Source organism: Hyaena hyaena, unplaced genomic scaffold (assembly GCF_003009895.1).
Source record: "Hyaena hyaena isolate Hyena2069 unplaced genomic scaffold, ASM300989v1 scaffold_201, whole genome shotgun sequence".
NCBI lineage: Eukaryota > Metazoa > Chordata > Mammalia > Carnivora > Hyaenidae > Hyaena > Hyaena hyaena.
This window is the reverse complement of record NW_024080833.1, coordinates 816,948-840,803: the sequence shown is the minus strand read 5'-3', so window position 1 is coordinate 840,803 and position 23,856 is coordinate 816,948. Positions and strand designations below refer to the sequence as shown.

Sequence of the window (23,856 nt, the reverse complement as noted above, 5' to 3'; positions counted from 1 at the left end):
CTCTCTCTCTCTCTCTCTATCTCCTAGGGAAAAAAAAAATATATATATATATATACGTATATATATATGAGAGTTCTGTTTGGATCATGTTCATTTTTTTAAATTTTTTTAATGTTTTATTTATTTCTAGGAGAGAGAGAGACAGACAGCATGAGCAGGGGAGGGTCAGAGAGAGAGGGAGTCACAGACTCTGAAACAGGCTCCAGGCTCTGAGCTGGTAGTCAGCACAGAGCCCGACGCGGGGCTCAAACCCACGAACCGCGAGATCATGACCTAACCGAAAGTCGGACGCTTAACCAACTAAGCCACCCAGGTGCCCCTGGATCATGTTAATTTTTTTAATGTTTATTTTTGAGAGAGAGAACGCACAAGAGGGAGAGGGGCAGAGAGAGAAGGAGACAGAAGATCCAAGGCAGGCTCCCCTCTGTCAGGGCAAAGCCTGATGCTAAACTCAAACTCAAAAACTGTGAGATCATGACCTGAGCTGAAGTCTGATGCTTAACTGACTGAGCCACCCAAGTGCCCCGGATCATGTTAATTTTTAAATGCCTGTTAGGCATTTAGACAAAAGCTGCCAAGGGGGCATTTGGATATATGAGTCTGTAGTTACGGTAGATGTCAGGGTTTAGAGATCAAAAAATTGCAAGTCATTGACATATGAATGGAATTTATAGTCACGGGCAGATGAAATTATGTAGGAAAAATGTGTATAGAGAAGGGAGCCAGCACCAAAGCAAAGCTTACCAACACTGGGCGTGTTGCTGAGAGAGCAGGAAACAGCAAAGTGGGCGGCCAGTGAGGAAAGCCACCAAGGGAATGGTTGTTCCAAAAGCTGGTGAAAAGGGGGAGCGAGCGGTCAGTTGGATTTAATGCTGCCGAGAGGTGTGAAAAGGTGGACAAACATGTGACCTTAGGATCTGGCCGCACGGCAGCCCCTGGTAGCCGCTGGTGACCTCTCGAGAACAACTTTATAGAGGGGTGCAAGGACAGAGGCATCATTCAATTTATTCAGCTTTTGGTGGCTAGAAATACCCTCACTGGCAGTGTAGGAGGAGAGGTGGGCAAATTATCCCTTACGCAGTGTGAAAAGACATCTACACAGGGTTCACGTGAGTTGGGACACTAAATCTATGGCGACAAGGCCACAGAAGGCTGTTCAAAAGAAGGTGATAACTAGGGGCTTAAACTGCTTTTTTAGAAATCAGAAGAGCTGGATGATGAGGATTTTGGGGTGACAGTGGGGTTCGCAGGGTCCGGAGCTGAAGGCTAAGAAAGAATTCTTGAAGATGTCTTTGGTGCAAAAAGGTGACTTTTGGCACGGGGACAGGACCCCTGGTCAGAAGGAGCTGCCCTGGGACCTTGAGGAGAGACTGGTTATATACAATGGGGGTGGGGCAGAAGTAAAGTACTGGAAGTTTCCAGTGAGACTTCCATGTGTTAAAGAAGACACACAGGATACTGGAGGCCTAGCTATTGTCTGACTAAGGTTGTTTTTCCGTCTAGCAAAGCATTAGTGTTAAGACAGTAGGGACTTCCATGGGGCGCCTGGGTGGCTTAGTCGGTTAAGCGTCCGACTTTCGCTTGGGTCATGATCTTGCGGTTCGTGGGTTCGAGCCCCGCGTCGGGCTCTGTGCTGACTGCCAGCTCAGAGCCTGGAGCCTGTTTCACAGTCTGTGACTCCCTCTCTCTCTGACCCTCCCCTGCTCACGCTGTCTCTCTCTCTCTCTCCTAGAAATAAACAAAAAACATTTAAAAAAAAAAAAAAAAAGACAGTAGGGACTTCCTGAGGAAACTCTGCCAGCCTCAAGTATTTGTCAGTGGGCTGCCCGTTATACGGAAATTTAATTTTATCTGCCATTTCCTTCTGCCTTTGTTTCCCGCATCGCGTGGAGTAATGCATTTGCTTTGGAGCCAGGAGACCTAGATTCTAGTCCTATTCCATCGCTAACAGGCGATGCGAGACAAGTCCCGTCCTCTCTCTAGGGTTCTTCCTTCCTCCTACATGGAGAAGTGACTGGATCCAAACATCCTCATTTGTTTCCTGTGTTAAGATCGTTATGGAAGTCTCTAATCTATTGGAGTCTGGAGAGACTGAAGGTTTTAATTTCAAGGTTCTCTGCCCTTTGGTTATAGCCTTTGGGTTTGGTTATAGCCTTTGGGTTATACATTTAAATGTCTATATTTCTCCACTACAGATCGTTAATTCTTAGTTTTAGTTGCTGCAGGAGAAATTAGTTAAGATAATGTTATCACCTGTAATAAACACCAACATTTCAGTGCCTTAACACTGTTGGGGCCAAGGGTAATTCACCCCAAGATGGCCCACTTAGACATGAACATTAGTTTGAGGTAAAAGCAATCCAAACCCAGCAGATTCAGAAAAAGCTCTTTCCCTGCCCCTCGACTGCCTGCTTTATCAGGAAGAGAACTATTCACGGAGATTCCTCCTTACCTAAGAAATCTATCTGCATAATACGGCAACCTTTGTTTTCCAAACATCTCCTCTCACCTTCCAGCAAAAATGGTCTTTCCCCACCTTGTACCTTCAGACCCTTAGCCCTCTCCTTAGCTCACAGAAGTCTCATGTTGCCTCACTGTCTTTAGAATTTCCGTCTGTGTGGGTTCCTTATATGGACACTATTAATTTGATTTTCCCTCGTAATCTGTCTCATGTCAGTTTGATTCTTTGTTCAGCTAGAAGGACCCCCTGAAGGGCAGAGAAAGTTCTTCCTCCCCAGTGACACTATAGAATTTTTTTTTCGTGCATCTGTAATGATCCAATGAAAGTGTTGACAAATGGCCTTGCACACAGGAAGCCAGGGACCCAGGTCCCCGACATTTTGTCCTTTTGCTGTCCCTTAGCTTCTCACAATGATGTGCTTTCCTGTGGAAGGAAAACGTGGAGAGGATACCACACCATCTCAGCTCAGAGGCACCATATATTACTTCTGATATCATTCCATTTGATTATTTTTGTTGTTGTTTTTCTTTTATACTTTATTGTGAAGTTGGTTTCCATAATCATCCCATTTTAAACTAATCATGCAGGTTCACCTAAGATGCAGCAGAGATTAGGAAACACAGTTCTCAATTGGGCAGCGACACGGATGTCGTGAGAGAGGAACAAGAGTCTTTTACGGACACCAGATCTTTCTGCCACGTGGAACATTTTCCGAGCCATACAGTCATTTGTTTGTTTCTTTTCTAGCTGAAGAAGAGATCACCTTTTCCAAACTAGAGATTCCTAAGAAATCTGAGCTATTTCCTGAAAACCTCAGGTACAGACATACGTCACTGTTCAGGAGGGAGGGCATAGACAATTGTCATTAGTTCAGAACACTGTTAAAATCATTCGGTCAGTTCTTTGGACCTCTCGGGTACGAGTGGGGAGGCATTGGGGGGGGGGTGCATGGTGAGTTCTGTCCGTAGTTTCTACATTAGGTTTCCTTATCTTGCTCTTTTCTTCATTTTTATTTATGAGAGAGAGAGAGAGCGTGAGCAGGGGAGGGTCAGAGAGAGGGAGATACAGAATCTGAAGCAGCTTCAGGCTCTAAGCTGTCAGCACAGAGCCCAACCCGGGGCTCAAACTTCCGAACTGTGAGATCACGACCTGAGCCAAAGTCGGACGCTTAGCCTACTGAGCCACCCAAGCGCCCCTCTTCTCATTTTTAAAGATAGTCTCCTATCAAAGGCTCAGTGTACCAGTAAGCCATGACTCCTATTTATTTCTCATTTGGACAGTCCTGAAGAAATAAGAGAGAAGATCTTGAGTTTCTTTGACGCCGTCATCACAAAGATGAGGACATCCGAGGAAGACATCATCCCTCTGGAGTCTTGCCAGTGTGAGGAGGTCCTGGAGATGGTCATCATGCCTCTGGCCCACCATTTTGTGGCTTTGGGAGAAAAAACCAAAGCCTTATATTACTTTCTAGAAATTACATCTGCTTATCTCATCTTGGGTGATAATTACATGGTAAGGTGTTTCTACCCAGATCCTCCCCTCCACCCCCGCGTTAGACACCACAGAGCCTGCAGGGGTGCTCTTGAAATTACTGCCTGCTCTTGATTCCTGCTAGCACCCTTCCCTCTAAAAATCAAATTGCTTAGAAGCGAAAGGACCTGAGATTGAAAAACGAAAGCGAGAATAAATTGAAACTAGCATTAGACATCGTTTAAAATACTGCCACCATCGGAAACTTGTCACGAACTGCCTACTTCTATGGGAGCGATGGGGTTGGGGGAGGGGTCATCGCTCATTCCCAAAACAAGGCAGAAAGGACTCTGGGTCTCAGTGTTTCTGTTTCAGCAGAGTGTTCATCAGTCCGGTCCCCGTGGCCTTTGCCCTCTGGCCTCCCTAAATACCTGTAGGTCTTTGGATAAAAACACACATCTGGTTGGAATCTTGGGATCCCCAAAGGAGCTCCCCCACTTCACCCTTCATGGTAATTTGTGCTAAATTATCATACATACCTTTAGACCCAAAGCCCCTAGTGCTCTCCGGGATAGTTGTAAATAACAGTCCAGGGCGATGCATCCCTAGAAGCGTGCGGACCCGATGCGTGTATAATGGAATGAGATTCGCTCTTCAGGAGGTTGGGAATCACTGAGCTGAATAAGGCTAAATAGGTTTCTTTACCACAGATATTTTGGGGCCTAACTTCGCCAGGATACATGGAGAACTCCCAGAGGGCCAGGCTGGTTCCAGGGCACACTGTGTTTCTCAAACTTCTTTGACCTTAGGTCACTTTTCATAGAGCAGCTGGCGAGGCTCACATTCCGTACACTCACTCCAGGAAGGGCCCTGTGGGCCTTGCTTCACCTGCTCAGACAGCGTCAGGAGGAGCTTTCACCTCCTGAGCAGCCACGTCCGCAGGTCACGTCCACGCTGGTGATCCGTTCCACATTCACGGCTGCTTCTGATCACAGCGGCATAATCGACCCTCGTTCGGTAGACCTTTGTAAAATTTAAACATTTAATCATTAAAAATGTTAGTAAGCCCCAGCTCTCTCAGGATTTATGTTAAAGATGAAAGTCTCCCATGCGTATTATATGTGTATTATATATATGTATTGAATGCATTTAAAAACATTTTTTAACATTTATTTTTTTTAAGTTTTTTTAAATGTTTATTTTTAAGAGAGAGAGAGATAGAGTGCAAGCAGGGGAGGGGCAGAGAGAAAAGGAGACACAGAATTCAAAGCAGGCTCCAGGCTCTGAGCTGTCAGCACAGAGCCCAAGGCAGGTCTTGAACTCATGAACGATGAGTCGGAAGCTTAACCGACTGAGCCACTCAGGTTCCCCAGAGATAAAGTCTCCCATGCATATTAGATAGATAGATAGATAGATCGATCGATCTAGAATGCATTTAAAAACATTTTTTTAATGTTTATTTATTTTTGAGAAAGAGTGGGGGAGTATCAGAGAGAGAGAGAGAGATACAGAATCAGAAGCAGGCTCCAGGCTCTGAGGTATTAGCCGAGAATCTGATGTGGGGCTTGAACCCATGGACTGTGAGATCATGACTTGAACTGAAGTTGGACGCTTAACCAACTGAGCTGCACAGGTGCTCCTATGGAATGCATTTATATATATATATATGAATATATAAATATTTAATAAATATTTAGTATATATTAATATATAAATATATAAAAATATAAATATATAAATAGATATATATTTGTAGAGAAAGAGAGAGAGAGAGAGAGAAAAGGGGGAGACGGCCAGTGAGTCCCAGGAAGAGAAGGTTTAGGTAGCCTTGGGACCCAACTTGCCAAGCCCATGCAATACCCCCTTTTTAATTAGCAGCTAGTGGGGAATAGTCAGGAAGACGACGACGGGATGCAGAGCCCTGGTGCAAGGTACCCAGAACGTGCCACTGGTTGCCTCTCCCCCATCAAAAAAAATCTAGGAGGACCAGGGCTGTGGCCAGCTCCTGTGTCCCTCTTCTGCCTCCCATTCATACCCCTTTGGCCGTCCGGGACTTGAGGATTCTGCCTCCCCTTAGTTTACTCTTCAAGTACGGCCTCGACTTGGCAGTCACATGTACCCAGGCTGTCCTGTGTAACCATGTCATAGAAGGCCTAAAGTGCAAGGGGGATTGTTGCCCAGGGCTTTCCCCTTCCCTTGCACCTTCCAAAGATGGTCCTGGCAAAGGAAATGGGGGGTGGTTCCTAACTCATTCCGAAAGTAGCGACCCGCGCCTTGGGCATGTGGAGATGCCATCAAGGGCAGGGGGTGGTGCTCTGTTGGCAATAGGGCCATGGAATTACTCCGAGGAGGAAGCTGCCCAGATTCATCCTCCAGAGTGAGGGAGCCCGTGGGCAAAGAGGGGCACGCAGTGGCCAGTGTCTTCACCGGGAGCTCTGCCCACCCAGTGCTGCCTAGTCTGGAAGCCCTTCCTCATCAGGACCTGGGGGTGGGGGTGGGGGTGGAAGGGGCCTGCGGAGAGGCCGGCCACCCCGCTGACCCCAGCCTCTGGGTCCCTGTGCCGGCTGCAGGCCTACATGTATTTGAACGAGGGGGAGAGGCTGCTGAAGACACTCAAGAAAGACAAGTCCTGGAGTCACACTTTTGAGTCCGCCACCTTTCATAGCCTCAAAGGTCAGGTAAGAAGCCACTGGAAACACGAGCACGTGTTGTCCGTCACTGGGGTGCTACGAGAAGCAGCCCAAGTCAGCCCTGCACACGCCTCACCGCCCTCCCAGCCGCCACCACACGCCCTCACCCTCTGGTCTCCCTTGACCTTGCACTTGACATCTTTATGAAATAGGTCTTTAACCACCTCCCCAAACGGCCCTGGGCGGGAAAACGCGTTCTCAGGGGCAGATGGCGCCCCAGGGAGGAGCCACCTGGTGGCTCGGCCGTCCCTCCCGGGAAGCATTTGTAAGCATGTGCCGTTCTGCCAGGCACGGGCGGATTTTGTCCCGGGCCTTAAATTGCCTGCTTGATAAGCACCCCCCAAATACATGTCTCCGAACTCGCGGCCAAGTCCAGGGTCACCGCCCTTCCTGCCTCCTCCCCCGCCCGCAGGTCTGTTTCAACATGGGCCAGATGGTGCTCGCCAAGAAGATGCTGCGGAAGGCACTGAGGCTCCTCAACCGGGTCTTCCCGTACAACTTAATCTCCCTGTTTCTTCAGACCCATGTTGAGAAAAACAGACACTTTTACTACCTGAATCAACAGGCCCAAGAGAGCTCACCTCCAGGGTAAGGGACGGCGCTGGGCAGGGCTGAAGGTCACCCTCCGCAGAGAGACCTACACGGACTCCGTCAGCCCCCAACGCCTGGGCCTCTGGGGGGCGCCAGAAGGCCTGGTGGCTCAGACCTGGCTCACTGGTTGGGGGTGGGGGCAGTGGGGAGGCTTCCCGGCCAGGGCGGGGTGGCCCTGGGTGCCTGTCATTCATTTCTGCTTTCCTGTGTGTATGTCCGAAATATTCCACAATAAAAGCTTCTCGCTGTGTCCCAGCTAGCCGGCAGTCTGCACCGAGGGGAGTGCCCCCGAGCTGGGGACCGGAGGGCAGACGGAGGACATCTGCTCCCTCTTGGGAGCGGCCCGTGGCAGTATCGCTACAGGTTCTGCCTGAGATGCAAACATCTGTTCCGAGGAGCCAGGAGCCACAGGCTGCAGCTCTTTTGCAAGCCCACCAGGCCCCCTGCTTTCCCCAGGGTGTTGCCTTAGATGTGGGGGAGCCTGGGGTGGGAACGAGCTGGCGCTGGGCTCCTTTGCTCCCAGGAATGGTGCGTCCAGCCTCAGGAGACCCCAGGAAGGAGCGGGTGGGGCCCAGTTCTGCGACATCTGGTGAGGGGTGAGAGGGAATTGGAGTTCAGGTCGCACGCAGCCTTGCCGGATCAACTACAGGACGCGTGGTTACATTTGATGGGCGAGAATCGCTTTTGTAGTATCCACATGTCGCGCAAGATGTCTAGGACATACGCATTCTAAACAAACTATTTATTGTTTTGAAATGCAAATTTGGGCACCCCGCCTTCTCATTCCCTAAATCTCACAAGCCTCGTTTACCGCCACTTGCGTGAAAGGATCGCCAGGGAAAGGGGGGGAGGGGTGATGAGGAAGACATGGCAGAGATGTTGGTTTCAAACACCTTCGCTCATGAGGTTCTGACCTCAGAGATGAGGGCAGGAAGCAGCTTTGTGTCAGAGTGTCTAGGGCCGTCACGAACGTCCCATGCTATCCTGTCCGTGTTTCTTCTGAGCCTTTAAAAAATAATTTCCAGGGGCGCCTGGGTGGCTTAGTCGGTTAAGCGACCGACTTTCGCTTAGGTCATGATCTCGCGGTTTGTGGGCTCGAGCCCCGCGTCGGGCTCTGTGCTGACTGCCAGCTCAGAGCCTGGGGCCTATTTCAGTCTGTGTCTCCCTCTCTCTCTGACCCTCCCCTGCTCACGCTGTCTCTCTCCTAGAAATAAATAAAAACATTTAAAAAAAAAAAATAATTTCCAAAAAGAATCGGCGTCATCAGTGTCTAAATCGAAAGTACCTGGGATTCGTCTTTAACAATCTCCAGGACCTCTCTTTCTTCCCCCTTTCTCATCTTTATTTACAATCTGCTTCTTGGTAAATATTTCTAATTATATTTTGTTCTCTTGGTTTTGTTAAATCACTACCGATGCAGCCAGCTGGCTCAGGTTCCCGTCGTCGTCATGCATAGAGAGGACTGTTGGCTACATTATCAGTTAAATGGCTTGTCGAAGCCAAATGTTCTTGTAGGTGGTCATCCATCCTGCCCTTGAATACCTCCGGCATGGGAGGTTCACCACCTCTCATGACATTCCATTCCACTGTTGGGATGTGTCTGAGTCTGCTCAGGCTGTTATAACAAAATAGCATTGACTGGGTGGCTTATAAATAGCAGAAGCTTATTGCTGAAGTCTGAGACCAGAGTGCCGGCATGGTGGGAGAGGGGCCCGCCTTCAGGGCCGCAGACTTTTTCTCATCTTCATATGGTGGGAAGGGGCTGGGGAGCTCTGGGGTCTCTTTTATAAGAGCCCTGACCCCTTTTATGAGGGTTCCATCTTCATGACCTGATTATGTCCCCAAGGGCCCACCCACTGTTACCATCACTTTGGGGGGTTAGAATTCAACCTGTGAGTTTGGTGGAGATGCATGCGGACCATAGCAGAATGTGATTGTTAAAAACGCTCATTTCCTTCGTTGAGCTGAGACCCAGCTCCTGAGAATAATGCTCCGTGGAGGGAATGACACCCGGCAGTGGCCGGCTGGACAGAGCTGGAGCCCTGGCATCACCACGTTCTGGCTGTGTGGCTTTGAGTTAGTTACTGGCGCTGACTCTCACCTGCTTACATAAAATGGGGCTGATTCCGTCTTCCTTTCTTACAGGGCTGTTACCAGAGTCAGCTGTGGTGAATGATGTAAATGTGCCTTTTAAATAACTTCATTTGGGGCACCTGGGTGGCTCAGTAGGTTAAGCGTCCAACTTTGGCTCAGGGCATGAGCTCACAGTTTGTGGGTTAGAGCCCCGTGTCTGGCTCTGTGCTGACAGACAGCTGGAGCCTGCTTCGGATTCTCTCTCCCTCTCTCCCTCTCTCTCTCTCTCTCTCTCCCCCTCCCTTGCTCACTCTCTATCTCTCTCTCAAAAGTAAACATTAAATAAATAAATGACTTCATTTAAATAGCAATGTCCTGACTGGGGATAAAGCGATTTGCATAAAGTGTCTTGATTAATCATCATAAAGTAGGTATTCACGCTCCCCATTCTGTGGTAGAGAAAATGTGCTTCACAAAAGTGACTGTGCTTGTGTTTTATCGTCTTATGAAGGAGACAGGACTCATACTCACATGTAGCCCATAGCGAGGATGCTGTATGGCGTTCCCCTCAAGCAAGCTGGTGACAGTACTTCTTTCTGTGCCCCTTCTGTGTATTTTACCCAACAGGAAGAAAAGGCTGGCGCAGCTTTACAGGCAAACGGCCTGCTTCTCCCTGCTGTGGCAGATCTACAGCCTAAATTACTTCTTTCACTACAAGTACTACAGCCACCTGGCAGCCATGATGCAAGTAAACACCGCGCTGGAAACCCAAGATGATTTCCAGGTAGGGTCTCTCTGCAGCCCCTTTGTCAATTTCCATATCTCACTTGGAGGGAAAATCCCAGCGGAAGCCTACGGGGCTTCAAAATCACGAGGGTACAAGGAAGAGCTTCCTGGCTGGATTGCTTTGCCCAGGCCAGCAGTTCCCAAACACTCTGCCCCCGAATCACTTTATACTCTCCATAATTACTGAGGACCTCAAGGCTTTTTAGTTCTATGGGTTGAATCTACTGAAATCCTGAGAAACCAAAACTGAGATATTTTTAAAATACTTTTAAAGAAAAATAAAGCTCTTACACATTAACATAATTCATAGTTTCATCGAAAAAGAATCTTCCCAAACAAAAAGTTTAGTGAGAAGAGTGGCATGTGGTAAATTCTTGCAAATATCTTAATGTCTGGCTTCCTAGAAGGCAGCTGGATTCTCAATCTGTTTGTACCTTCACTCTGTTCCAGCATCAGGAGATCCCCCTGGAAAATGCCACTATATAGTGGTAGAGAATGAGGGTAAAAAAGGAAAATGTTAAAGGATAATTTTTTAATGTTATTTATTTTTGAGAGTGGGCGGACAGAGAGAAGGGGACAGAGGATCCAAAGTGGGCTTTACGTTGACAGCAGAAAGCCAGATGGCGGGGCTCAAACCCACAAATCGCAAGATCATGACCTGAGCCAAAGTTGGACGCTTAACTGACTGAGCCACCCAGGCGCCCCCTAAAGGATAATCTCTTTAAAAAGATAAAATCATGATTCTTAGAACACATCTCAAAGATTTTATTAAATGCTTTAATTACTGAGAACTAGTAAGATGTTACAGCTGGTTCCAAGGAGAATTCAGTTATGACTGGAGGCAAAAATAGTCCAGTCACGGGGGCAATAATCACACATTTTCCCAGAATACTGACATTCGTATGCAAGAGAATAATTTACAGTATTACCAGTTTTCTGCCTCATACAGAGGCGTAAAATAGCCCAGGGACAATGAAAAGGAGAGGTCACCTTGATGAGTGAGACAGACAGGACACCCACCGAGTTTGGTTTTGTTTGTTTGTTTCAGTCTTTCACCATTTTTCCCCCCGACACAAACTACCTTCCTCAAACTACCTTTGACCTCCGTGCACTCCCTGAAGTGGCCCCAGGGACCTCTGGGGTTCCCAGGGCCACACTGGGAGCACTGCGGGTCTAGGCTGTTGGGGAGGAGAAGTTTACTCTGCCCTTCAGGGTCCCTCTAACTGGACTAAGAATCAAGTTGACATGAGTCGGATTAACAGGAGAAAATAAAAGTTGTATGTACAGGAAATTCCAAAGACAGGCAACTGACGTTTCTATGAGCGAAGGGCAGGGGTAGCTGCCTGAGGGCCCAAGGGGAGGAAGCCTATTACCAGGAAGGTGAGAGGAGATGTTTGGAAAAAGTCTTATTATGCAGAGAAATTTCTTAGGCAAAGAGGAATCTCTGTTATGAGCTTTCTTCCTGGTAAAGCAGGCAATTGAGGGGCAGGTAAAGAGCTTTTCCTTGAAACTAATGTAACACTGTATGTTAATTATATTTCAATTTAAAAAATAAAACAAATTTGTTTAAGCCTTAAAAAATTAAGAGGGGCGCCTGGGTGGCTTAGTCGGTTAAGCGTCCGACTTTCGCTTAGGTCATGATCTCGCGGTTCGTGGGTTCGAGCCCCGCGTCGGGCTCTGTGCTGACTGCCGGCTCAGAGCCTGGAGCCTGTTTCAGTCTGTGACTCCCTCTCTCTCTGACCCTCCCCTGCTCACACTGTTTCTCTCTCTCTCTCTCTCCTAGAAATAAATAAAAATATTTTTAAAAAAATTAAGAATATAAATTAAGGGGCTTTATATTTTCCCCACAAAACGAAGCAGTTGGACGCCGTGCTCTGGGTCCGAGGCCACAAAGTCCTGGGCTCTGCTGGGCACCTTCTCCGCCCCGCAGTCCTGTCCTCCGTACGACTTCCGGCCGCCCTGCCCTTCCCGTGCGGCCGTTTGCAACCCGGACTAGGAGTACAGGACCCCCTCAGGCTGACTCTGGGTTAACAGGTGCCCACGGAACTGCGTGCAACACCGAATTTGTGGACTGCTTATTTTGTGGAATTGAAGAATTCCAGAAGGAAGTCCCTTTTTCCTATTTATTTTTAAGTTTATTTGTTTTGAGAGAGGGGGGAGCCCAAGCACAAGTGGGGGAAGGGCAGAGAGACAGAGAATCCCAAGCAGGCTCCGCACAGTCAGCACAGCGCAGTGTGAGGCTCGAACTCATGAACTGTGGGATCGTGACCTGAGCCAAGATCAAGAGTCGGTGGCTTAACTGACTGAGCCACCCAGGCGCCCCCAAAGCCCCTTTTTCCTAAATGCCTCCCCACGACTGCCCCCCTCCCCCCCCTGGGTGCTTCTATCATTAGAGCTGCTTCTGTAGCTAGAGCCGCTTTCTGCTCACCTGTCCCTAAGCGCTTACAGTCTGGAGCAACTTTACCATTGAAAAGAGATGTTTCTAGAGTAACCGACTTCTCTAAGGCTCAAAATTCCATTTACGACTACTCTTCCCTCTTTTTAAAAGCAAACTAAACCTGCCTTTCTTTTTTTGTTAAACAACAGAAGTCTATTTACTTGTTCTAACAAGTTAAACATCACAGAAATGAATAAAGAGTAAAGTCCCTCTTGCCCCTCCGATCGCCTCCCCAAAGAGGTAACCGCTGAATTCATCTTGGAGTGAACCCTTCCGGGTTTTTTTGCTATGCGGTCTTATATCCACATGCATAAGCTACGGCTTTAATTTTTACAGAAATTAAAATTAAAATTCTTTTGCTTAGGGACTCTGGGGGTAAGCGGCCATCGAGCTTGTCCTGGGTGATCCAGTAGAGAGGCAGAGACCCAGTTTGATTTCTGCACCAAAGCCCATGCCGTGGCTCAGTCGACACACGCATACTGGCCCACACTGGGCAATGTCCCTGGGCTTCCTGCCTCGGGTGCCATCTCAGTTTGTCACCTCTCCTCTCCACTTCTGCCATTTCAGATCATTAAGGCCTACCTGGATTATTCACTGCACCACCAGCTGGCCGGCTATGAGGGTGTGTGGTTCAAATATGAAATCATGGCCATGGAACAGATCTTCACCCTCCCTCTGAAAGGCGAGGGCATTGAAATCGTGACATATGTGGCTGATAAACTGAGCTACACCAAGCTTTTAATGGGTCACTTGGACTTGGCCATTGACTTAGGTAAGGTTGGCTGGGCAAGAAGGGACATGCAGGTACCAAGTCACGCCCTGCGATATCCTGGCATTGCTTTCTTCCCAGGCTTCCGAGCCCACAAGATGTGGGCACTGCTCCGAAATCCTAACAGACAGTATATGGTCCTCTGCTGGCTTAGTAAATCTCTCTTCTTGAAAAACAGGTATTTAGCTGAAAGCGTTTTCCAGAATCAGAGGGAGGAAGCCATAGCAATTGTGCATTCTGGGTCCCCTTTAGCCTGGCCGCAGGCTGGCAAGGGAGCAGGGTTTACAGTGGGATGTGAAAGATGATCATGGACTTCGGGACACCACTGCTCTTTGCACATCATTTTCTAAAAAGATTTTCTTATGTTTTAAAATAATCTCTACATCCACTATGGGGCTCAGACTCCCAACCCTGAGATCATGAGTCACACATTCCACCCAGTGAGCCAGCCAGACGCCCCCTGCACGTACATCACCCCCAGCGGCACCCCCACGGCGGGAGTCAGGGGAGGCGATGCCCAGAGAGGGCCAGCCAGGACCAGGGCCCCAGCCCCCTGGCCTGACTCTGGTCGCCCTGACCCAGGCGTCCGTGACCACAGTTTGAGCGAAGAGCCACTGTGAGATTTGGGAGTGGGTGTGACATCTGCGAGAGGGCCGCCTTTGGTCTGGAGCGTGGGCTGCACGGAGCCCCCTCCCCGGCACGTCCTAATCATACCGCCTTGCTGTGCCACAGACACAAACAACTGATCCACGTGCTGGGGTGGCTGTGGGACCTTTCTGTATCGGAAGAGCACATCTTCAGCAAGGCGTTTTTCTATTTCGTCTGCCTGGACATCATGCTGTACTCCGGTGAGCGTGGCCTTCGAAATTGACAAGAAGTTGGGGGTCTGACACGTGTGCTAGTGCGGGGGGCAGCTGTTGGGGCGGGGGTCCTGACACCACGAGGGTTCTGGCTGGAAGGACGATTAGCACAGGGAAGAGCCCAGCGCCACCTGGAAGAGGTGAGGATGGCAAAGCACCAGCAAGGGAGGGGGGTTAGTCCCGAAGAACCTGACGGGTGTGAGCCGCCGGGTCAGTGTCAGATCGATTTACACACCAGCGGTGGTGACTGACAGTCTTACCATGTGCCTTACGTGTCAGCAGAATATGCGTACAGACTTCACGCTTTAGAACGAAGGGTTGCGTTGCTAATGGATCCGGGCGCTGGTAGCAGTTCAGAGATTTGGAAAAGGAGCTCTGCCCGGGTACCTCCCGGCAACGCCGACGAGGCAGCCCTCAGCGTGAGCCAGAGGGGCCAGCCCGGGCATTCCTTCCCCACCACGGGATTTGTTTTTAATGTTTATTTTTGAGAGAGAGAGCATGAGCAGGGGTGGGGCAGAGAGAGAGGGAGACACAGAATCTGAAGCAGCTCCAGGCTCTGAGCTGTCAGCACAGAGTCCGATGCGGGGCTCGAACTCGTGAACTGGGAGACCATGACCTGAGCTGCAGTCGGACGCTTTACCGACTGAGCCCCCCAGGCGCCTCCACCACCACGTGATTTGGGAAAGGGGGAAAGGAAACATGGCGGGGAAGGCAGGGGAGTCCCAGGCTGCACGAAGGCCACGTCCTGCGGGACGTCAGTGGGGGAGGGCTGGCTTAAACCCCACCCCTGCCTGGTCGACACTGTGGAATTGTACCAGACGCGTCCAGACTTCCACAAAGGCTGGGGCTGTGCCAGCGCGGGGCACCGTGGTCACAGGGCTGTGGCGATCCACAGGGCTGTCCGGATTCATGAAGTAAACAGAGACTCCCACACTGGGGAGTCTCCTGGAAGCTTCCAGGCCAGAGCAGGACCCCCGCCCACCGCACAGCTCTCTCCTGTTTCTCTCTCTTTTAGGCTTTGTTTATAAGACATTTGAAGAATGTTTGGAATTCATATGCCAAAATGAAGACAACAGAATCCTCAAATTCCAAAGCGGAATCCTCCTGGGACTTTACTCGAGTGTAGCTATCTGGTAACAATGTGTTGCACGTCACTAAACTCCCACACTTGAAAAATGTCGAATCCTGAACAAGAGTTCTAGAAGATTAAACACACACATACACACGCGCGCACACACACACACAAATGAAAGAAACGAATTTACAATCTGTTGTACCTGAGACAGATTGAAGGTGACAGCGTGGATTGACGCTGAAAGGCACCTTGGGGATGGTCTAGACGCGCCCCCCCCCCCCAAGGCCACCACCGCTGTGTTCAGCGCAGCACATTTGTTACATACACACCACGGCGTGGCGATCCGGGGAGGAGAAGAGTACTTGCTTCTGAGGAGTGTTGGGGTGTGCGGGAGACTGATAAACGGCACCATTTGTGGGGCTCCTGGGGGCCTTAGTTAAGCGTCCACTCTTGGTCGCGGCTCAGGGCTTGATCTCCCAGTTTGTGAGTTCGAGCCCCGCATCGGGCTCTGTGTGGACAGCGCGGACCCTGTTTGAGATTCCGTCTCCCTCTCTCTCCGCCCCTCCCCAGCTTGCTCTGTACTGCCCTCTCTCAAAAATAAATAAATAGTCATTAAAAGAAATAGCCCCCCCATCCCACCAAGATGGAATTACATTGAAAAACACTGCTGATAGAACAGATGTTGGAGGATGTGGTTTATGTCTGCGGGTATCTGCAGGTGGGTGGGCTTCCTGATGCTGGAGCAGAGCTTTCCTCTCCTTGGGAGCAGAGAGATGGGCCTCGCTGCCGGTACCTCGTTAACCCACCACGCCTGGGGCTTCATGCCTTTCACTCGTTAAGTTTTTAACTCAGTAAACCTGCCTCTACGGTCACGATGGTCGTCCCTTCAAGGAAGTAGAGCCACAGTAACATTCCAGAACATTCATTACATTACTTCCACAGCTGCTCCCAACACTGAAAATCAGTCCCTATTCTGCCTCCCATCCCAAAGGCTACCTGCAGCCACGATGTCTACTGTTTATTTAGACTCTGTGATGAGTGAAACGACCATCGGAAGACATTCCCACCTAAAGGGCCACAGACTGGAGCAGTTCCAAATCTGAGAGGGAATCTATCACAGAATTCCTTGGGAGAAATTAAACGCTAAAAATTAACTACCCTTACCAGTTAAAGTCCGAAGAAATTGAAGTTCAAAGTCAAATGAACTCGCCCGTGTGAATTCAAATGCAAGGAATCTGAAGTCCAAAAGTCATCCTAATTTGTTATTCTCTCTTTTCATGTTTATTTTTGAGGAAGGGGGGTGGGGGAGATACAGAATCCAAAGCAGCTCCAGGCTCCGAGCTGTCAGCACAGAGTCCAACACAGGGCTTGAAACCATGGACTGTGAGACCGTGACCCGAGCCGAAGTCGGACGCTCAACCAACTGAGCCCCCAGGGGCCCTGCTTTCTTTTCTTTCAACAGCTGTGGCCTAGGTCAGTGCTTGTCACAAGTTAGTGGGCACAGGAGTCACCTCGAGAGCTTGTTAACACTTGTTAACTCGGATTCCTGGCCCCGCCCCCAGAGTCTGATTCAGCAGGTGGGGCTGGACCCGCAAGCCTACGTTTCCAAGGAGCATAAGGTGACACTGATGTTTCCAGTCTGTGACCCATACTTTGAGTCGTACCGGCCTAGGCCATCTCTCTTTGGAATTGGAACAATTTCTCCAAGCTCTAGAATTCATAGATACAAGCCTCTGATAATCCTTTCAGAGTCCAGAGAGTTCAGTGGTTACCTGAGCGTTCCCAAGGATTCTATTCATCACAAACCATCAAAAAATTGTCTTCTCACCCCTCTCTGTATCACATCATTTCCACGGGGAGCAGGCGACAGGCTCCAGGGCCCAGGTCCCGGGAGCTGCACTTGAAGGGAGACCCATTTTGGAACATCGGCCTGTTCCAAGGGCACCCAAGGGCATCCAAGGGCGATGCTGATTCGTATTCTTCTTCTTCTGTGCTGGTGCAGGTATGCCAGGCTTCAGGAATGGGACAACTTCCACGTATTTGCCAGCAGAGCTAAAAACCTAGTGTCAAGACGAACTCCGACAGCTCTTTACTATGAAGGAATCAGTAGGTACATGGAAGGGCAAGTCCTCTACCTTCAGAAGCAGATTGAGGGGCAAGCTGAGAATGCTCAAGACACTGGGGTCGAGCTGCTCAAGGTGAGCCGGTTTCCAGGACAAACCACTCCTTCAGTGGCGGTCTGTCTGACACCTTGTGAAAATTATTTTCTCTGATTCCAGAATGTATATGTTTATTTAAAAAATATTTTTAATGTTCATTTGTTTTTGAAAAAGAGAGATAGAACATGAGCAGGGGAGGGGCAGAGAGAGAGGGAGACACAGAATCCGAAGCAGGCTCCAGGCTCTGAGCTGTCAGCACAGAACCCGACATGGGGCTCGAACCCATGAACCGGGAGATCATGACCTGAGCCAAAGCTGGACGCTTAACCCACTGGGCCACCCACTCACTGAACAAAATTGTGCCAAGTGCAAAAATACATAAATAAATGGCATTGACCTACTACCTAATATGCAGTGATCACCAAATACTAGGTGCTGGGGCACAAGGGGGAGCAAATTACACCTGGTACCCGCCTCTCGGAGTTTACAGCCTGGGCTGCGCAAGCCCCCTCGCCTGTCGACTTGACAATTGTTTGCCTTGTTCTCTTAAAACCTAGGCACGTGTGTGTTAGTTTCCTATTGCTGGGCCCCCATTTAGCACAAACCGAACAGCTTAACTAACACAAACTTCTTATCTCACAGTTTGGCAGGTCAGAAGTCTGGACAGGCCTGACTGGGTTCTCTGCTTAGGGTCTTAGAAGGCTTCCGAATCAGGATGTTGACCAAACTACCCTTGGGTGGGGATCTTTCCTAGGGATCTAGGGAAGGCTCTGCTCGCAGATTCCTTAAGGTTGTGAGCAGAATCCAGATGCTGAACATTCAGGAATGTCTCTATGTCAGAGATGTTACAACTTTTCAAAACAAGGCATCCTGGGACTTCAAGGCATCTTGAAGTACCGTAGCTCATTTAATCCTCACAACGTTGTTAGGACGTAGTAGGTCTTTTTCACCTCTGCTGTCACGAGAAGCAAGTCTTCAATGTGCCCAGGTGGGAGCTGTGTTCACCACTGTCATTCAATACCCAGGCCCGGGGTCGCCTTCCGCAGTCTGTTCACACTCATCACTGCCTCAAACACATAAAAGGTCATTGTCACCTCTGCTTAGAGGTACATTCTCTTTGGATATAGAGCATGTATTTATATTTCTGACGCATAAAGCATTCTGCTGGCTCCCATTCAGGGTATGGAGTTGCTCGGTTACAGAAAACATCATTTTGCTTTATGTAATTATTAGGTATTATGTGTTATTTTCACAATTATTATGTATTCTATAATTTCACGTAATTTGATAGAGTATCTTAAGTTGAGAAAGTGACTCACGAGACTCTTACCCAGACTCTGCGCTGAGTGTGGAGCTCAATCTCATGATCCTGAGATCATGACCTGAGCCAAAATCAAGAGTTGGATACCTAACTAAGCCACCCAGGCGACCCGTCATTATCACTTTTAAATATTGATTGAGTACTAATAAAGGTGTACCACGCTTTTGGCCAACCTGATATATGGAAGTCCAGATAGATAAACTAGCAGATGATGAAAAGAAAGCACATCTTTTTCTTTCTTTTTTTTTTAATTTTTAAAAATGGTTATTCATTTTTTTTTTTTTATTTCTAGGAGAGAGAGAGAGACAGCGCGAGCAGGGGAGGGTCAGAGAGAGAGGGAGTCACAGACTGAAACAGGCTCCAGGCTCTGAGCTGGCAGTCAGCACAGAGCCCGACGCGGAGCTCAAACCCACGAACCGCGAGATCATGACCTAAGCAAAAGTCAGACGCTCAACCGACTAAGCCACCCAGGCGCCCCNTCAGCACAGAGCCCGACGCGGGGCTCGAACCCACGAACCGCGAGATCATGACCCAAGCGAAAGTCGGACGCTCAACCGACTAAGCCACCCAGGCGCCCCATAAAAATGGTTATTCATTTTTGAGAGACAGAGTGTGTGCGTGGGAGGGGCAGAGAGAGAGAGAGGGAGACCCAGAATCTGAAACAGGCTCTAGGCTCCGAGCTGTCAGCACAGAGCCCGACACGGGGCTCGAACTCGTGAAAGGCGAGATCATGACCTGAGCCGAAGTCAGATGCTTAACTGACTGAGCCAGCCAGGCGCCCTATGGACACCTTCATTAGTAGTAAAATGATAAAGCTCACGCATCTCTAAGACAGTACAGGTTAAAAATTCAATAGGCACTTACCGGGTTCAATAAAGATGAGAAGGACACTGTGCTCCAGAAGTTTGTGACGTATTTGAGTTTGAAAAGGGGATGGGGGGTGGGGCGCCTGGGTGGCTTAGTCGGTTGGGCGTCCGACTTTCGCTTGGGTCATGATCTCGGGGTTCGTGGGTTCGAGCCCCGCGTCGGGCTCTGTGCTGACTGCCAGCTCAGAGCCTGGAGCCTGTTTCAGTCTGTGACTCCCTCTCTCTCTGACCCTCCCCTGCTCGCGCTGTCTCTCTCTCTCTCTCCTAGAAATAAATAAAACATTAAAAAAAAAGAAGAAGAAAAGGGGAAGGGGGCGGAGGGAGAGGAGACAACATAGGAACACAGGCGTAGGAAGCGCGAGCTGTGCTGCCCTCAGCACAGAACGACGCCTTGCTCACACCAGGCGAGCATCTCTTAGGTAATTGATAGACTAAATACACATGTTAACAGGTCAATCAGGAAAACTCAGTGTTTTGATTCCGTTTCTATCATATTGAAATCAATTCAATAAACCAATGGGCATTGTTTCGGCAACCATCAGATTAGCAAAGAGAGAGGACACACTCCTACTCTGAAAGACTCCCATAAACCTTCCAGAGAGCATTCTGGCAAAATATCTTTAAGTGAATTCTCTTCCCCAGAATTATCCCAAGGAAATAATCGGATGGCAAACAAAAATGTGTCTATAAAGATGTTGATCTCCGGTTTATTATAGTACTAAAAAAACTAGGAAAAAATAAAAACTATATGCACGTCAAAAAGAAGATGGGGGGGGGCGCCTGGGTGGCTCAGTCGGTTAAGTTTCCAACTTTGGCTCAGGTCATGATCTCACGGTTTGTGGGTTTGAGCCCCCCGTCGGGTTCTGTGCTGACAGCTCAGAGCCTGGAGCCTGCTTCGGATTCTGTCTCCCTCTCCCTCTGCCCCTCCCCCACTCACACTCTGTGTCTCAAAATAAATAAAAATATTAAAATTTTTTTAAAAAGATTGGTTAAGTCAGAAATAGTATATTTAAACATAAAAATTCTGAATTTCTGACTCTTCTTTCAAAAATTGGAGTATCTGGTGAGTCTAAGCCCACATGCCTAAAAGGGCAGCTGTTGTGTGTAACTGAGAGGTGACGCTCGTATAGGGCACATCTGTAGCGTGACATAGTCCCTTCTGTCCTTATGTTACTTCTTTATGTTACTTGCCTGACTCTTGTCGGCATTTGAATTTGTGAGCTCTGATACAGAAGGATCATGTCCCTGGAAAGCGTTCATAATGTGATGCTAAATGAGAAGAAGAAGTTTCCATACTATGTGATGAGTATGGTCCCAACTGTGGGTACGGTGTGTGTGTGTGTGTGTGTGACAGAAAGAGAGAGAGAGGGAGGGAGGGAAAGGAAGAGAGAAAGAAGTGAGAAAGCGTGTACCTAAATATTAAAAATATTTTTCTCTGGGTGCTAAGTTCATGAGTAACTTTTTTCATGTTTTTCCCTAAATTTTGAACAGTAACTTATATTGCTTTGGTAATAAAAAGAAAAGGTACTTTTTAAAAAAGTGCTTGCCCAGCAGGGTTAGCGAGCGCCCACCCATATCGCATTCCGGTCCAGGCAGAACGCTGAAGCCACCCCACTTGACACGTGTCACTTTGTGTCCACTACTTCCTGTGCCACGTCTCTGCAACACACCTTTTCGTTTGACTGCTTCAGTCTTCGAGATGTTCCCACATCACTGGTGGAGACAAATCTTTGTGGCCAAGGATGCTTTCTGGTTCTGACACGCTGCTGCTTTCCCCGTAGAATTTGGAGAGTCTGGTGGCTCAGGACACCACCGGCCCTGTCTTCCACCCAAGGCTATACCACCTGATGGCCTACGTCTGTATCCTCATGGGCGACGGGCAGAACTGTGACCTGTTCCTGAACACGGCCTTACAGCTGTCTGAAACGCAGGGGAACGTGCTGGAGAAATGCTGGCTGCACATGAGCAAGGCAGGTACCGTCAGCCAGCCCGCGGGGGTGGGGGTCCCCCCCAGGGAGCCCCCGACGCCTGCCGCCTCGTCAGCTCTCCCCAAGCAGGGAGGGCCCTCACGGGCCTTTCTGGACTCTTCCTAAAAGGGGCGACGGATCCCTGGGTCAGGCTGTGTGCCGCCTCTTCCCCTTGGGGTTCCCACGGAGCCCCCCTGGCACTCCCTGCACCCCCCCCCCGCGGCCCTCACCACTCCCCGCTTTGCGAGCCGCTGCGCCTCTGCCCCCCGGAGGCGGCGCGCTCTTCCTTCCCCCGCAGAGACCCCGCCGCGCCCGCACCGCGTGCGCTCAGTATTCGTTGAACACGCGCACGCACCTGTGCCTCCGGGTGCTTGTTCAGAGCCCTGTGTCGGTACCTGGTTTGCGCAAAGTCCGCCATCTGCCTGTGGGTTCACTGGTCTGAAAGCACAAGGATTTGGGGCGCCGGGCGGCTCAGCCGGTTAACGCGTGTGGCTCAGGATTGTGGCTCAGGCCATGGTGTCGCCGTTTGTGAGATGGAGCCTCACGTGCGAGCAGGGGGCTGCCCCTCCCCCATGTGCGCGTGCGTTTTCTCGGTCTCTCTCTCTCTCAAAACAAGTAAACATTTAAAAAAAGTTCAAGGACACTGGACCATTTCTCGCATCAGACCAGTCTTGACCACGTGCCCAGGAACACTGATCTATCTTCACCCTCTCTCTGCCCTCAGGAGCGGTGGTACTCAAACTCCGAGTTAACAGAAGACCAGTGGCTTCAAACAATCTTGAATCTCCCATCGTGGGAGAAAATTGTATCAGGCAAGGTGAACCTCCAGGATGTTCAAAAAAACAAGTTCCTGATGAGAGTCAACATCCTGGACAACCCTTTCTAACCTTCCATCAAGGAGAACAGAGGTTTCAGTGGGACCCCCACGACTCCCCTGTCTCTGGGGCCTGCACATTCTCTCGGGCTCCGGGCCCGGACCAGACCCCGTCTCTCTCCGGGGGCCAGAAAGGGTCAGCGGCCTCGCCGACTCGCTTCCAGCTGTCCACTCGACCCAGTCATTCCCGCGCGGGCGCCGTGTGCGTCCTGGGGAAAGATACGCATTTCAAAACGGTTCGTGTTGCGGCAGATGCGTTTCTAGTTAGTCTATTAAACTGAAAATGTTTCCACGTGTCCGGTCCTCCCATCTTTTGTACGGAGCACAGTGTTGCAAGTGGCAAATCCTCCTCACCGGCCACGAGGGTGAGGTTTGAAAAGACACGTTTTTGTGGCACGTTGTTGTGGCCGCCGACGGCCACGGCCAAGCCCGTCGAACCACACGCATCACATCTGCGGAGGTGAAATGTTTAAAGTTGCAACAGCAGTGTTGAGCGGGTGCGTTCGCGCCTCCGGCTGGTCCGTTCGCTCCACTGCGTAGCCGAGAGCGTCCGACGTCATCTCGCAGGGGCTGAGCCCCGTCTCCCCGAGCCGCCTGCGGTCCCCCTGGGGCGGGCGGAACCGTTCTGAGAGGCGTCCTGTGTCCCTGCGGGGACAGGCGGGGTCCTCGCCCCCCCCCCCGCCTCATTTCGTGGGCGCACGCGGTCACCCCGGGCAGGCGCCCCCGGGGCTCCGACGCGGGTTCCCAGCCCGGAAGGGGCCCCGCTGACGGCACCGCGCGTCTCTACGGCGCGCTCGGTGTCAGTGGTCTCCACGGCGGCGCCACCGGACAGCGGCTCCTTCCCGGCGTCTCACCCGCCTGCGGAGAAGGCGGAGCGGGAGGAGCCCGAAGCCCCGCCCGCGCCCGGCGCCGGAACCGCACGACGCTGCGATGGTGGAAAGGCGTTGACAATGGCCGTGTGCCGACGGGGTCTAAACACAAACACTCCGGGGGGACCCGGAGCGTCCGGCTGGACTCGCGCTCGCTCCCGGCCTCCCGCGGGCAGGAGGAGCGTGGCGGCCTTCCCGGAGGCGGTGCTGTCCCGGGGCCGGCCCTCCTCCCGCCCCCGCCCCCGGGCAACGCCTGCCATTCATTTTATTTTAAAATATTTTAATATATTTTTTAAAAAATGTTTTATTTATTTCTGAGAGAGAGAGAGAGCGTGAGCAGGGGAGCGTCAGAGAGAGGGAGTCACAGAACCCGACGCAGCTCCAGGCTCCGAGCCGTCAGCACAGAGCCCGACGCGGGGCTCGAACTCAAAACCACGAGATCATGACTGAGCCGAAGTCGGACACTAAGCGGCTGAGCCCCCAGGGCCTGCCGTTGAAATGCCCAGAGCCCAGGAGCTGCCCTCCAGGAAGGGGGGGCGGTGCGCCTAGCACCCCCTCCCAAACGTGTCGCAGAGGCTGGAGAAGGCG

The 23,856-nt window shown here is 50.3% G+C and overlaps 1 protein-coding gene across 8 annotated transcripts in view; it reads left to right on the top strand.

Annotated features, from left to right (window-relative positions):
• ADCY10 (adenylate cyclase 10) overlaps positions 1–22,698 on the top strand; it is a 79,586-nt gene extending 56,888 nt beyond the window's left edge. For 5 of the 8 annotated variants that reach the window (XM_039241924.1, XM_039241923.1, XM_039241927.1 and 2 more), the window contains 12 exons: positions 3,209–3,278; positions 3,742–3,973; positions 6,502–6,609; positions 7,034–7,209; positions 9,913–10,069; positions 13,076–13,280; positions 13,359–13,455; positions 14,010–14,125; positions 15,153–15,270; positions 17,215–17,410; positions 21,340–21,532; positions 22,250–22,698. In XM_039241924.1, the coding sequence (XP_039097855.1) occupies positions 3,209–3,278; positions 3,742–3,973; positions 6,502–6,609; positions 7,034–7,209; positions 9,913–10,069; positions 13,076–13,280; positions 13,359–13,455; positions 14,010–14,125; positions 15,153–15,270; positions 17,215–17,410; positions 21,340–21,532; positions 22,250–22,680 (2,099 nt within the window). In that variant the 3' untranslated portion in view covers positions 22,681–22,698. Of the gene's footprint in view, positions 1–3,208; positions 3,279–3,741; positions 3,974–6,501; positions 6,610–7,033; positions 7,210–9,912; positions 10,070–13,075; positions 13,281–13,358; positions 13,456–14,009; positions 14,126–15,152; positions 15,271–17,214; positions 17,411–21,339; positions 21,533–22,249 lie in introns of those variants that run through there. The other 3 variants (XM_039241926.1, XM_039241930.1, XM_039241931.1) reach the window with 3 other exon arrangements.
• Positions 22,699–23,856: the final 1,158 nt, after the last annotated feature.